The 15,552-nt window shown below is 53.5% G+C and overlaps 1 protein-coding gene across 1 annotated transcript; it reads right to left on the bottom strand.

Moving 5' to 3' along the window:
• Nucleotides 1-2,579: 2,579 nt before the first annotated feature.
• LOC125626046 (ras-related and estrogen-regulated growth inhibitor-like protein) lies at nt 2,580-7,794 on the bottom strand. Its single transcript, XM_048828729.2, has 4 exons — nt 7,619-7,794; nt 5,708-5,761; nt 5,536-5,612; nt 2,580-4,820 (listed from the first exon to the last, which is right to left on the bottom strand). Exons 1-4 carry the CDS (start codon nt 7,731-7,733, stop codon nt 4,401-4,403), a joined length of 666 nt encoding a protein of 221 aa, XP_048684686.1. The 5' UTR covers nt 7,734-7,794; the 3' UTR covers nt 2,580-4,400.
• Between the last annotated feature and the right edge of the window lie 7,758 nt (nt 7,795-15,552).

Here is a 15,552-nt window from a genome sequence, read left to right as displayed (position 1 = left end):
CTGCACCTCCATACAAGGTTCCTATTTAATGCCCTAAACCAGATAGAACAGATCCTTTGATTCACCTTCCATGATCCAAAAGGGCCCATTGTTTCTTGATATGGCAGCTTTTGGGGGATTGGTGAACAGGGATGTCAAATATATTTCCATCAGCACCAGGATGGGACCCTACATTTTTTATTTGATCTGTGCTGCCTTTAACTTCTATCTTTCCCTGCATGTTATTTTTTATAATGTTCTTTGCACGGTCCTTCTTTACAGGCAGCCTCAGATTCCACAGACCCCAGTCCCTACTGGATTGGGAGACTGGGCCGGATTCTGATCCCTGGTGCAAACCCAGAGTCACTCTGCTGCGTTTGATTTACACCAGTATAAGAGAGATCAGAGCCTGGCCCGTAGCTGCTACTGGGCTCTCCCAAATCCAGAGCCTTTCTGTAACATCCTGGAAATGACGGGAGCTGACCTTTGTTTGCTGTGTTGCCCCCAGCAAGGGGAAATGACTGCATCTCTGTGAATGCTCAGCCCGTGAGGTTATCAGATTCCTGAGATGATGCTGACTAAGGGGGCATGGCCCCAGAGCTCTGGGTCACCTTGTAGCACACCAGCTCAGGGGAGAATGTGTGGGCCTCCACACAGAGGGGTAAATGCTATTCCAGGTCATTGGCTTCAGTGTATGGACTCCGGTGTAAAACCAAACACAGATCAGTGCTGGTGTGAGGCATCCCAGGTGCTCGATTCCTTTGTTTATCCACCCAGAACATGTAGCAGCAGGGCAAGCTTCACATCTGCACTGTCCCCGAGAGACTAGTTGTTTGCAGGGTTGTTGTAGCCGTGTGGATCCCAGGGAGAATAGATCCATTTCCATCTTCAGTGCCTGAGTGCGGAGCCCCATGTGCACTGGCAAACAGGGGGTTAACTCTCTGCCTAGGTCCTTATAATGTCCCTTATCAGCATACAATTGCAAATGGTCTTTATCTCCATGCTACACATGGGAAAACTGAGGCACAGAGAGAGCGCTCAAGTGACTTGCCCAGGGTCACACAGTGAGTCTGTAGCAGAGCTAGGCATCAAATCCAGGTCTCCTGAGCCCCAGCCCAGTGTCCTATGACTGAACCAATTGGTTTAGTAGAGAGGGCTGGATTCCAGGTGTACTATGGTCCCTTGGCTGGGATATAAACTCAGGACTTCATACTCCCTTCAGACCACAGTGGATTCCCCCACTCATGTCTGTGGGAGTCTGGTAATAAGAGCAAGGGGGTGGATCAGGGCGTAACTGTGGCTGTTCTCTGTTGCCGAGGGCCCATCGGGAGCAGAGCGTAAGTTAGAGCAGCCCTGAGGCCCCTCTGATTTACACTGGAGGCTGGGCAGAATAAAAGACTTAATGCCTTCCCTCCCCCCTCCAGCCTGGGTGGAGTGACTGAGGCTCAGGCCCCATGTGTCATTTACACCACCCCAGAATTTCCCCCACAGACGTCCCCATGTGAGTCAGGGCTGCAGGCGGCCCTAGGCTCTGCTTGGACACTGGGTAACGCTGCCAAATGCCCACCTGTGGGGGAGCTGCCTCCTGAGAACCCACGGATGGTGACTGTCACAGCACGTGGGCATCAGTTCCATGCCCCCCTCCCACTCAGCTTCACAAATAGCACCGCCAGCCTCCCTCCACTCCTCAGCCGCAGCTTCTGCCGCATGGCTGGGGACAGGGTGGTCCAAAGTGCTGCGTAGATTCCGCCCCCGTCTGGGTGGCTGCAGATCAGCCGGCTCCCTCTGTCCAGTGCCTGGGACAGTGTGAGCACTTCTCTGCAGGGCTCCACCCGGTGCTGGGAGGAAGGGAAAACTAACTGCAGTAAGACACCAGGAGCAGGAGTGACTCATCTGAGGTCAATCACAGGGAGAGCGCCCAGGAGTCCTGGCTCCCACTCCCCTCCTTTAACCCACCAAGCTACACTCCCTCCTAGACGTGGGTCCCAGGAGTCTCCTTACTCTGTCCACTAGAACCCAACCTGCAAAGAAAACCCCCTTGCTCTGTGCTGTGAGAAGTGGCCCAGGGCACAACAACTCATTACACTGTGGCCTCCTGCTCTGACCTCAGCACAGATTGTATTTGTGCAGAAGGTACCTGCCACTCCATTTGCTGCTCATCCCTTTGGCTTTGTAGTGTGGGAGAGGGTTAAATAATAACCACTCGCTCTTATCACCAGCAGGTCTTAAAGCGCTTTCCAAAGGTGGGCAGTATAATTATACTCATTTTACAGACAGGGAAACTGAGGCACACAGCGGGGATGTGACTTGCCCGCGGTCACCCAGCAGCAGAGCTGGGACTAGAATCCAGGTTTTCTGAGTCCCCCGGGCAGTTCTCCATCCACTAGGTAACAGATCAGTGCCAGAGGCCCTCTATTGTCTGTTCATTACTTAGAAATCTGACCCCCCCCCCACAAACTTTTTTCCCCCCTGTTGTAATATCTGGGCCTGAGTAACTTGCCCAGATCACCCAGGGTGTCTGTGGCAAAACCAGGAACCGAACCCAGCTCCTTTGAGATTTTCCTCCAAGGGTGAAGAGTCATAGTGAAAGCATCAAACTATTTTCTTTTATAACATACAAACTTTTATTGCCCATCCAAAAATAACATTTTTTCCACAATCATTTATTTTTTCTAATGTGCAAGTAGAATATTTTAACCGGAAAAAAAATTCCGGATGTAAACATTCACTCTGATGAAGAACGCTCCCAATAAGTTAAATATTTATGTTATTCACAAATATACAACAGTTCACATTTTAGTCAGGAGAATTTGTATTCCAGTTGCTGGAGACAATAACATCATCCACTCACCCTGGGACAGGTGGCATTTAAAATGACCCTGCCTTAAATACTGAAAGCCCTATCTATCAGCAACTCTATGTTTCTAATATTCTAGGTTGAGAATTTGGCTTTGGAAAAAATCAATAATAGTTTAACACTTTGTAACTAATGAAGCCTCACACCACACAAACTGTGAGGTAGGCATTATTATCCCCATCTTACAGATGGAGAAACTGAGGCACAGGGCGGGATGTGATTTGCCCAAAGTCGCACAGCAAATCAGTGGCAGAGCCGGGAATTGAACCCCAGAGTCCTGAGCCTTCTGTCACTAGCCTTCGCTGCATGCAATGACAAATGCCACCGTTGCTGCTTACGGAGTGCAGTAAAAGGCCCGGATTTCCTCTGTCAGTTACACTGATGTAAATTCAGAGTCACTCTACTGACTAATGGAGTGACTGTGGATTTACACTGGTGTAGCTGATGAGTCACGCAATGCATTAGATTCTGCTCTCAGTTACAGCAAGTGTAAATCCAGAGTGACTCTGTTAAAGTCTTTGGGTTCAGACCAACATAACTGAGATCAGAACCCTGACCCGATGACTTTTCCTGCTAAAAGTTATTTGGAAACCCAGCAGAAAAACCAATGCAACCCAGTGGGGCTGGCACAAGCTACTCAAATTTCAGTAAGCCCCATTATTTCATCACCAGATTCTAATCTTTTCTCTATTACCCGAGGGTTTAGAGCCAAGTTTTAAAACATGGGCCCCTTAAAAGTACGTAAACTTTGTGCTTCAGGCTCTTAGGTTGGTGCAGACAGTCATTCCTTTGGTTAAGAGGGCCCAATGCTTGAACTTCAAGCAAAGGTTTTATACATTGCCCCCCACTGTGGTATCTGACTTTCAATGGGAGTTCAGCCTGAATTCAGGCTCAGGTCCCATATACTGACCTTACCATCCAAATATGGGATCTGGGTGACAGATTCTCTGCTTCCTTGTGTTCCAAATTTGACGCAGTTCCATGGAGCAGTGCAAATTTCCTCCAGCAGGGATTTTGGCCCTCTGGAGTCAAAGTGCCCGTAAAATGCTGCCTTTTGGCGTTGCTTAGGTTACACGCCCACTCGGCACCCGTGTGAATGCTTCCACAAAGCACAGGTGTCAGGGGAGAATTGGGCACCCAAATGTCCACTTGGCAAACCTGGTTCACTGTAAACATAGCTCGTTCACCCTCCCCGCGAAATGCACCCACCTCTGGGGCGGAGCGCAGCCGCTCTTTAACAGCCACACGGTCACAATTTTTAGGAAGGGGCATGTGGAGACTCATTCCTCCAGCGGAATCTGCCAGCGGGCACAGATAGGGAGGCGGAATGTAATTACCACCCCGATTATATCGCAGACTCCAGCCAGAGCTCCCACCAGAGAAGGCCGGGGGCACACACAGAGAGCTGCTTCCCCATGGCTCTCGCCATGTACCCTCGTCAAGAGGCTCATCCGGTGCTCCATGCCATGCTGAGGAACTGGCGACATCCAAGCCACTGGTGCATGCTTCGGCTACGTTCCGTTGTCCCCACAATCTGAGCTCTCCTCGCGGGACCCCTCCTCGCTCATTCTGTCCTCCTCCTCCCGAAGACGGCTGACATGCTGCGGACGATGCTGCGGATGCCCACGGCCTTCTTGCCAGAGCTCCTGGAGTCCCGCACCAGGTCGAGGAGCTCGTGGAAGACCACCAGGGCGCCGTGGTACGTCTCGGCAGCCGAGATCTCGAAGAAGCCCGAGTTTGTGGAGAGGGCCAGGAGCCGCCCTTCCTCGCTGGAGACGGCCCGCCGGTGCTGCAGGTCCCGCTTGTTGCCCACCAGGATGACGGGCGCTTTCTCGGAACTGCCCCGTCTCTTCAGCTGCCGGATGCGCTGGAGCTGCTGGTGGGCCAGGTGGAAACTGGAGCGGTCGCAGATGCTGTAGACCACGACGAAGCCGTCCGCCCAGCGCAGCTGCTTCTCGCTCACCCAGCCCTGGAGCTCGGCGGCCTGGAGAGGAGGCGGGGGGGTGGGGGGAAGGTTAGAGAGAGCGGGACAAAAACCAGGAGTTAGCCAGGGCGAAGAGGCCATCACGTCGTCGCCACAGTGACCAGATCAACCCCCTTTCTTGCCTCAGCCCAGCTGGGGAGGAAATGGGCGGTGGCGGGGTGTGTGTGTGTGTGTGTAAAGGATTTTCCCTCCAGGTGCCGCAAGGCACAACTGACCAGCTGGGAAGGGAGGGAGGGTCTGGCTATTACTGGGGAAGAGCTGAAGCAGCCATCTTTGTTGGGGGCACATGAAGACGCTGGTGAGTGCCTGACATTGGTCGCTTCAGGAGTAGTACCAGGGCACTGGGGAGGGTCAGTTCTGTCAGCAATGCTCTCACCCTCCCCCCTCGATCTTTATTCAGCCTCCCTCCCACGAAAAGTAATTGGGTGCCATTTCTCAGCCTTGGGTGGGCTGGAAGCCAAGGTGGCCATGTTTGTTGTGGGCATATGGCGGCACTCTGAGGGCAGAGAGGTTTCCTGTAGGCCCCGCAGAATCACAGCAAGTTTGTCCTTGCCCATGTGCCCCTCTAGGAGCGGAAGCGGGGGGGGGGGGCTCCATCCGCTGAGAGGACACCTGTCCTGTTAGGAGCTGGCCCGAGGCCCAAGAAACCCATTCCATCCATTCGGTCCCCAAAGCCATTTGCCTGGGTTGGAAGCCACAGGCTGTGATTTCTCACCTGGGGGCAGGTGGAGTCCCAGATGCTGAAGCAAACGTCTCTGCCTCCAACCATCACATTGTGCGTGTAAACGGATTCTGGAGCCACACAGGGAGGGGAGGGAAAAGAGGGAGCTGTTAAGAGAGTGTGGACTTGAAAGTAAGAAAGAAAGTCATAACCCAAAGCTACTCACCAATATCCCCGTATTCACCAATAAACCTCCGGGTGAGGAATCGGACTGTCAGAGCTAGAACAAAAGAGACCCAACGTTACCCCGGCTGGCACCAAGCTGAGCCCGGATCGCCTGGCAGGACTGAAAGCGATTCCTGGGCCTCCCAGCCCATCCCCTAGCGCCCGCATGCTCCCAGTGGGATCAGGGTGGTGGGCAATGCCAGAGAGGGAACTCAGAGAACAGCCGTTCACACGCACATGGTACAGCGTGGCTTGTTCCCAGCCATGGGGACAGTGGGAGGACAGGAGGGTGGAAGGAAGGGGGCAGTGGGAGCATTGGAGGGAAGGGGGCAGTAGGAGGATGGAGGGGAGGGGGCAGTAGGAGGCAGGGAGGGTGGAGGGCAGTGGCGGGACAGGAGGGAAGGGAGAGGTAGGGGGCAGAGATGGTGGAGGGAAGGGAGCAGTAGGGGCAGGGAGGGTGGAGAGAAGGATGGAGGCAGTGGGAGATGGCGGGGAGGGGGCAGTGGTGGGCAGGGAGGGTGGAGGGAAGGGAGCAGTGGGAGGACAGGAGGGAAGAGAGCAGTAGGGGGCAGGGAGGAGGACAGGATGGAGGAAGGGGGCAGTGGGAGATGGAGGGGAGGGGGCAGTGGGAGGACAGGAGGGTGGAGGGAAGGGGGCAGTGGGGGGCAGGGATGATGGAGGGCAGGATGGAGGAAGGGGGCAGTGGGGGCGGAGGGAACGGGGCAGTGGGAAGGGGACAGTGGGGGGCAGGGAGGGTGGAGGGCAGGATGGAGGAAGGGGGCAGTGGGAGATGGAGTGGAGGGGGCAGTGGGAGGACAGGAGGGAAGGGGGCAGTAGGGGGCAGGGAGGGTGGAGGGCAGGATGGAGGAAGGGGGCAGTGGGAGATGGAGGGGAGGGGGCAGAGGGAGGACAGGAGGGAAGGGGGCAGTAGGCGGCTGGGAGGGTGGAGGGAAGGGGGCAGTGGGGGGCAGGGAGGGTGGAGGGCAGGATGGAGGAAGGGGGCAGTGGGAGATGGAGGGGAGGGGGCAGTGGGAAGACAGGAGGGAAGGGGGCAGTGGGGGGCGGAGATGGTGGAGGGAAGGGGGCAGTGCGGGGCAGGGAGGGTGGAGGGCAGGATGGAGGAAGGGAGCAGTGGGAGGACAGGAGGGAAGGGGGCAGTGGGGGGCAGGGAGGGTGGAGGGGAGGATGGAGGAAGGGGGCAGTGGGAGATGGAGGGGAGGGGCAGTGGGAGGACAGGAGGGAAGGGGGCAGTGGGGAGCAGGGAGGGCGGAGGGCAGGATGGAGGAAGGGGGCAGTGGGAGATGGAGGGGAGGGGGCAGTGGGAGGACAGGAGGGAAGGGGGCAGTGGGGAGCAGGGAGGGCGGAGGGCAGGATGGAGGAAGGGGGCAGTGGGAGATGGAGGGGAGGGGGCAGTGGGAGGACAGGAGGGAAGGGGGCAGTGGGGGGCGGAGATGGTGGAGGGAAGGGGGCAGTGCGGGGCAGGGAGGGTGGAGGGCAGGATGGAGGAAGGGAGCAGTGGGAGGACAGGAGGGAAGGGGGCAGTGGGGGGCAGGGAGGGCGGAGGGCAGGATGGAGGAAGGGGGCAGTGGGAGATGGAGGGGAGGGGGCAGTGGGAGGACAGGAGGGAAGGGGGCAGTGGGGAGCAGGGAGGGCGGAGGGCAGGATGGAGGAAGGGGGCAGTGGGAGATGGAGGGGAGGGGGCAGTGGGAGGACAGGAGGGAAGGGGGCAGTAGGGGGCGGAGATGGTGGAGGGAAGGGGGCAGTGCGGGGCAGGGAGGGTGGAGGGCAGGATGGAGGAAGGGGGCAGTGGGAGATGGAGGGGAGGGGGCAGTGGGAGGACAGGAGGGTGGAGGGAAGGGGGCAGTGGGGGGCAGGGAGGGTGGAGGGAGGCTGCGGGGTGCCCAACACTCACCGGATTTCCCCACTTTCTCCGCTCCCAGCACCAGGATGTTGGCTTCCACTTTGGGCTGGCTCCCCTCGGACATCCCGCCGGGCTGCTGGGGCGCCGTGCGGAGCTGAACGACCATTTGGGGCGCCGGGCGAGCTCGGGGTCCGGGCCGGGAGCTGCTGCTCTGCGCGTCCGGACAGCGCCGGAGCCTGGTTTATAGGGGAGAGGCGGAGCCGGGGGTTGAGTGACGGACACACAGGGACAGCTCCCCACACCCCCCCCCACTCCCCGCAACGCTCTGATGCACACACACACACACACACCAGAGCCAGACACAAACATTGGCTCACAACACCGAGGGCGCACACACTCAGTCATTTTTACAGAGACACACGCAGACACACACAAATACAGGTTCACAATACACAACCCAGGGCACACGCACGGACACACACACCCTAGGGGACACGCAAAATCCATGGCGTGCACACAGTCATTCACACAGAGACACAAACACGGGCTCACAACATACACACACAAAACCCAGCACACCAACACACAGTCCAGGATGCACACAGACACACAGATGCACACTTTATTTTCGCAGAGAGATACACACAAATACAGGTTTACAACACATACACGACTCTGGGGGTATGCATACATACAGATTCACAACACACACACACACACAGCCCTGTGCATCCTTACACACAGAGGCACACAAATACAGATTCCCAGCACACGCACGCACACACACATACACACACACACACACACACACACCAGGGCATCCTCATGGAGACTCACAAGAATTTATGCAGAGATACACATATATGCACACACAAATGCAGGTTCATCGACACAATCCATTGCTTCCTCACACAGATACACACAGGACTCACATTCACACAGAGGTATTCACACACACATGCTCACACAACTATTGATTTTTCTCAGACACGTCGCTGCCCCCAGGTATAACCCCCCCACACATACACACAAGTTCACCCAGAGTTACACACAACACAGTTCCACACAGACACGCACAGACACACACATTCTGACACACCAGCAGGCTCACATATACAAAGTTGTAGTCACATCTTAGCACACCTATATTCACACAGACACAAAATTACACAAACTGTTCCTCACACCCCTGTACACATGCGCAAGCGGGCAGCAAACCCACAATTGTAGGTACTCTTGCACGAGCACACACCGTCCTATCACACCCTCTCCCTTGCACGCACACTGAAACACAGAGACACGCTCACACACACATGCACACTTTCCCTTGCATGCACGCACACACTTTCCTTTGCACACCTATTCATACACACACCCACTTTCCCTGTCACACTGACACTTAAACACACGCAGACATGCTCTCACACAGGTACACACTTTCCTCGTACATGCACTCTTTCCCTTGTGTGTGTGCACACTGACAATCTCCTGCGCGCACAGTCACACACACAGATGCTCATGTGCGCACGCACACACAATCTCACACACACACACACACACACATATGCATACACAGAGAATCTCACACCTGCTCACAGAATCTTGTGTGCACAAACACACACACAATCTCTCTGTCACGCAGTTTCACACACAGAATCTCTCTCTCTCTTTCTCACACACCCACACCCACACATACACACACCCTGAGCAGAATAGAAACTCCTTTCGCTTTCTGCCTTCGCCCACCCTTTGCCTGTCCTCAGAACTCCCTGGCTGCTTCCCAGCCGGACCTGTTCCTCCCAGCTCAGCCCAGCCAGGGAGCCAGTTCATTAGGAGCTGTCATGCCTGGGCCTGCAAGAATCCCTTTCACACCCTGTGCTCTCCTGGCTGAACACAGTGTGAAGGCCCATAAGGAGGCAGAGGTTCCCAGCCGGAAGCCGCAGCGCCTTCAGCTCTGTGGCACAGCCAGGGGCTCTCAGATCCTCAAAGGTATGTAGGTGCCTGACTCCCATTGAAGTCAATGGGATTTAGGTGCCTAAATACCTCTGAAGATCTGGGCCTTAGCCCCTAGCAGGATGCAAGCACACCCAGAGACCAACCTCCAAACCAGGCAGATCTGAGCCAAAAACCGAGAGCCAGCCCCCATTCCCTGACTGAAGTCTGGGGGATACTCCAAATCTGAACCCCAGGTGCCCACTGCATACCAGTAGCTCTGCAGGCACCACAATAACAGACATAGTCTAGGGGGATTAGGAATGGCTAGAGCCTGTCTCAGGCATTGCCCAGGAGATCTGGGACATAGGGGGAAACTGAGGCACAGTGGGGCAGTGATTTGCCCATGGTCTTCCTGCAGGTTGGTGGTAGAGCTAGGGACAGAAGCCAGGTCTCTGACTCCCAATGGCCCTGCTGCAGAGGGAGGTGCCAATAAGCTTCTAGGGGACAACGATGGAATGAACTGCCCATTGGGGAATTTTCTTCCTAATTCCACCACCCACCTCTGAACACCCCTGCTTTGCAGATGGGTTAGAGGACAGATGGACAGACAGATGCCCTGCTGCTGAGTAAGGTGGATAGATCAGAGGGATTGAAAGAGCTAGATAAGTAGATGGGGTGTGTGGGAATACAGAGCCGGGGTGCAGACGGAGAGAGAGAAGTTACTACACAACAGTTCTAGACTTTTTTTTTTCATTTTAGAAGCCTTGGCAAGCTGGATTCCCCACGCAGGACACTGAGCGCCGGGTAAAGGCTGCTGCTTTTCAGAGCAGGGGATGCTGCTGCCCTCTTGGGGCCAGGAAATAAACAAGCTTAAAGTGATTTCTAGCCAATTAGTATTAGCAGGGCTGCTCTAATTTATGCTGTGTGCCTCATGGCCCCCGGGGAGCAGAGAAGAGCCACCACACAGCGCACTCTGGCCAGCGCACTGAGCCTTCCCCTAACCCGGGGGGCTGGGGAGGCCTTTGCGTGGGGAGGGGAGTCCTCGGGGAACCATTCCCACCCACTTGAAGACCCCATGACCCTGCTGGAGCGGCACAAAGGGGCCAGAGTGTGACTGAGAATCAGGCCCAATAAGTCCCCATTTGCCGCAGCCTACTGGCTCTGCGGGCGTACAGCTGCCCTGGCCTTTGGGATAACACAATGGAGGTGGGATTCCTGCCCTGTCTCTGCAGTTGTGTGTGGAGACATGTGTGCTAGGATGGGGAGTCAGGACTCCTAGGTCCGGTGCCTAATTCTGGGAGGAAGCATGTCTAGGGATTTGCTCTGGGGGGTCCTGGGACTCAGGACTTCTGGGAGAGGGTCTCATTCTAGCCCTATAGTAGGAGTGTTGTCTACTGGTTAGAGCAGGCCACCACGAGTCGGAACACCTGGGTTCTTCTATGCCTGTTCTGGGAGGGAACGGTGGGCTATTGTGAGCCAGGGCTCCTGGGTTTTATTCCCCTCTCTGCCATTGATTTGCTGCATGGCCCTGCCCAGCTCTGTGCCTCAGTTTCCCCATTTTGTTAACAGGGATAAAGATCCTGACCTGCCTCCTAGGGGAGGCTGTGAGGCTCATGTTTATAAAGGCCGGTCTCAGTGCTGGGGGTGGGAACACCAGTCTCTGCAGCTGTTTCCCACATGCCTGCCAGATACCCAGCCCCAGACAAGTGCATGTGAGCTGGGGAGCTGGGAGCAGGTGCTGGGGGGATGAGGGGGGGACAGTGTCGAGAGCGATTCAAGCTTTGCCGCATTTGCGTTGGCATCTCCCGTCCTTTGCCTTCTCGTGCCTTCCACGCCGCTCAGCACGTGATGCTCAGCTTGGGCTATTGCTTCCCTTTGTGTTGCCCGCACACTCCGCTGCGTGTGCTAATGAGGTCTGGGGGTGGGGAGGCTGCTTCTGAATGGGGACACATGCCCGATGCCTCTGCTGCCTGTGTGCCCGGCCCCAGATCAGGGTGTGCCCGGCACGTGTGCTGTGCGGCACTGTGTGTGTGTGTGTGTGTACATGGCTTGGTGTAGATGGGGCTCTGTGTGTGTGTGCGGTGGCACATTTGGCTCTGTGTGCGTGTATCTGGCTCTCTGCACGTGTGTCCGGCTGTGTTTGTATGGGTCTGTGTGTGCTCATGTGTTTGTAAAGTTGTGTTAGAATGTGTGTGAGACAGTATGTTTGTGTGGTTGTGTGTGTGAAGGTGTTTGTGAGTGTATGCACAGGTTGTGTGAGAGTGTGGGGGGGACTGTGTGTTAGAGTGTGTGTAGGTGTTTGTGAGTGTATGCACAGGTTGTGTGAGAGTGTGGGGGGGACTGTGTGTTAGAGTGTGTGTAGGTGTTTGTGAGTGTATGCACAGGTTGTGTGAGAGTGTGGGGGGACTGTGTGTTAGAGTGTGTGTAGGTGTTTGTGAGTGTACGCACAGGTTGTGTGAGAGTGTGGGGGGGACTGTGTGTTAGAGTGTGTGTAGGTGTTTGTGAGTGTATGCACAGGTTGTGTGAGAGTGTGGGGGGGACTGTGTGTTAGTGTGTGTAGGTGTTTGTGAGTGTATGCACAGGTTGTGTGAGAGTGTGGGGGGGACTGTGTGTTAGAGTGTGTGTAGGTGTTTGTGAGTGTATGCACAGGTTGTGTGAGAGTGTGGGGGGGACTGTGTGTTAGAGTGTGTGTAGGTGTTTGTGAGTGTATGCACAGGTTGTGTGAGAGTGTGGGGGGACTGTGTGTTAGAGTGTGTGTAGGTGTTTGTGAGTGTATGCACAGGTTGTGTGAGAGCGTGGGGGGACTGTGTGTTAGAGTGTGTGTAGGTGTTTGTGAGTGTACGCACAGGTTGTGTGAGAGTGTGGGGGGGACTGTGTTAGTGTGTCTATGTGGTTAGGTGCGTGTGTAGGTTGTGAATGTAGTGGATCTATGTGTGTTTGTGTAGATCTTTGTCCATGACTGTGGTTGTGTGTGTGTTTGTGGCTGAGTGTGTGGACGGCCTATGTGAATGGGTCCGTGGGTCTGAAGTGGGGCGGGGGACGACAGGCATGTCTAAGGCTTTGGCAAAATTGTATAGTATATGAGAAATAGCCCGGGACCACGGATTAGAGCCACAAGGGGGCAGGGTTAAGCTTACTTGTGCAGCCTTAACTTTGGCATTTACTTTTCCCATTCTTCTCTTTGCAACCTTAGCTGCCTGTCTCCACTCCATCTCGGGGGGACTCCCACAGCGTGTTACCTACCCCTTGTGCTCAACTATCTGCTCCAAAGTTGCATTTAGCTCAGACACGCTGATTTCTTTCCGCAGACCTGAAGAAGAGCTCTGTGTAGCTCCAAAGCTTGTCTCTTCCACCAACAGAAGTTGAACATAAGAACAGTCATACAGAGCAAAGGTCCATCTAGCCAGGATCCTGTCTTCTGACAGTGGCCAATGCCAGGTCCCCCTCAGGATTAGGGCCCTGATTCTCCTCTCCCTGGCATTGGCATTATACTCCGCTGTAACTCAAGTGACTCAAATGCAGCAGCGTCTGTCACAGCATAGGGCAGTTACACCTGTGTTCCTCCTCTACAGTCCAGCAACGGCACCTGCTCCAGGCTCCTTGGCCAGAGACCCGCTCTCTCTCTCCCTTTTGACCAGGGCATTTCCAGGCTACACCGTCCCCCGACCGTACTGCAAAATCCCCAGTGAAAGACGGACACCTAAGCAGCCCTGCTTCATTTCTCTCTGTGGAAACGGCATACAGTGTAATTGCTACCGTTGTAAGTTCCCACACTGCCCTTTCTAAGCAAGCGCATTTATTCTTAAGGTAAAAGCATATTTAAAATGATCAAAGAACCTCCATGCATGCTACTAAGCTCACCGGAGCTCACGCCCTCACTCCAGCAAGGGCTCGGGTTGGTGGGAAGTCCTTCAAACCCCAACACAGAGGTTTTGCCTGTGGTCACCTGTTCATAACCCCTTTCACTCAGAACTTGCTCACTCATGGATCTAAGCCTCTTCCTTTCATCCAGTGGGGCTTCCAAGCCACCGTGACTAGGTTATCGCCAGAAGAGGGGTTTCTGCTCAAGGCGCAACTTCAAGAGGATGGCTCCAGAAGTGGGTCATTTGCACGCCCAGACTCCCAAATGTTTCCCAGGAATCCCGCTACTTTGTGTGTCTAACACAGTCGAGCCGCGAGTGGCTCTTCAATGCGTCTCCTGCAGCTCTTTGCAGCATGTGATATCAAAACACGGTGTGATTTAGTTATTAACCAGTCTGAGTTATTAGCCAATCAGGATGCTTTTACTATGTTATTAAAAAGAAAAGGAGGACTTGTGGCACCTTAGAGACTAACCAATTTATTTGAGCATAAGCTTTCATGAGCTACAGCTCACTTCATCGGATGCATAAAGTGGAAAGTACAGTGAGGAGATTTTATATATACACACAGGTTTCAGAGTAACAGCCGTGTTAGTCTGTATTCGCAAAAAGAAAAGGAGTACTTGTGGCACCTTAGAGACTAACCAATTTATTTGAGCATGAGCTTTCGTGAGCTACAGCTCACTTCATCGGATGCATACCGTGGAAACTGCAGCAGACTTTATATATACACAGAGAATATGAAACAATACCTCCTCCCACCCCACTGTCCTGCTGGTAATAGCTCAGCAGGAGAGTGAATTTGTGTGGGGGGGTGGAGGGTGAGAAAACCTGGATTTGTGCTGGAAATGGCCCAACCTGATGATCACTTTAGATAAGCTATTACCAGCAGGACAGTGGGGTGGGAGGAGGTATTGTTTCATATTCTCTGTGTGTATATAAAGTCTGCTGCAGTTTCCACGGTATGCATCCGATGAAGTGAGCTGTAGCTCACGAAAGCTCATGCTCAAATAAATTGGTTAGTCTCTAAGGTGCCACAAGTACTCCTTTTCTATATACACACAGATCATGAAAAAATATACATTGTAAGGAGAGTGATCACTTAAGATGAGCTATTACCAGCAGGAGAGTTAATTGTATCCAATTTGCAAATTAAATCCAATTCAGCAGTCTCTCATTGGAGTCCAACGAGACTGGATTGGATACAATTAATTTAGGCTTGAATAGAGACTGGGAGTGGTTGTTGAGTCATTATACTAAGTGAAACTATTTCCCCTTGTTTATTCCCCCCCCCTCCCCGCCCCCATTCCTCAGACGTTCTTGTTAACTCCTGGAAATGGCCCACCTTGATTATCACTTCAAAAGGTTTTCTCTCCCCCCATCCCACTCTCCTGCTGGTAATAGCTCATCTTAAGTGATCATAGATATTTAGGTCAGAAGGGACCATTATGATCATCTAGTCTGACCTCCTGCACAACGCAGGCCACAGAATTTCACCCACCACTCCTGCAAAAAACCTCACACCTATATCTGTGCTATTGAAGTCCTCAATCGTAGTTTAAAGACTTCAAGGAGCAGAGACTCCTCCAGCAAGTGACCCGTGCCCCATGCTACAGAGGAAGGTGAAAAACCTCCAAGGCCTCACTCTCCTTACAATGTATATTTTTTCATGGTCTGTTTGTATATAAATCTCCTCACTGTACTGTCTACTTTATGCATCCGATGAAGTGAGCTGTAACTCACGAAAGCTTGTGCTCAAAAAGAAAAGGAGGACTTGTGGCACCTTAGAGACTAACCAATTTATCTGAGCATAAGCTTTCGTGAGCTACAGCTCACTTCATTGGATGCATACTGTGGAAAATACAGCAGATGTTTTTATTGGTTAGTCTCTAAGGTGCCACAAGTACTCCTTTTCTTTTTGCGAATACAGACTAACATGGCTGCTACTCTGAAACTATGTTATTAAGCAATTAAATCACCAACTTGCACTAAGTTATTAACTTATTTTCTGTGAGGATAATATATATATTAAATATTTCCCTGGTCATTCACTCTCCTGTGGCTCTTTTGGGTCACATTGATCACTAATTTGGCTCCTGAATCACTGAGCTGTGAGTATCACTGGTCTAACCCAGTGTTTCAAAGAGACCCTTGAAGCACATAACACATCCCAGGGTTTACATTAGCCAA

This window comes from Caretta caretta, chromosome 24 (genome assembly GCF_965140235.1).
Source record: "Caretta caretta isolate rCarCar2 chromosome 24, rCarCar1.hap1, whole genome shotgun sequence".
Classification (NCBI taxonomy): Eukaryota; Metazoa; Chordata; order Testudines; family Cheloniidae; genus Caretta; species Caretta caretta.
The sequence above is the reverse complement of the archived record's forward strand: the minus strand, read 5'-3'. Positions and strand labels throughout refer to the sequence as shown.

Excerpts from the sequence above, each read along its gene's own strand:
- LOC125626046 (XM_048828729.2), bottom strand. The coding sequence starts at position 7,733 with ATGGTCGTTCAGCTCCGCACGGCGCCCCAGCAGCCCGGCGGGATGTCC. Across the intron at positions 5,762-7,618 it reads GGAGAAAGTGGGGAAATCCG|CTCTGACAGTCCGATTCCTC; the intron begins GTGAGTGTTGGG and ends CTTTTGTTCTAG. Across the intron at positions 4,821-5,535 it reads GGGACTCCACCTGCCCCCAG|GCCGCCGAGCTCCAGGGCTG; the intron begins GTGAGAAATCAC and ends CCTCCTCTCCAG.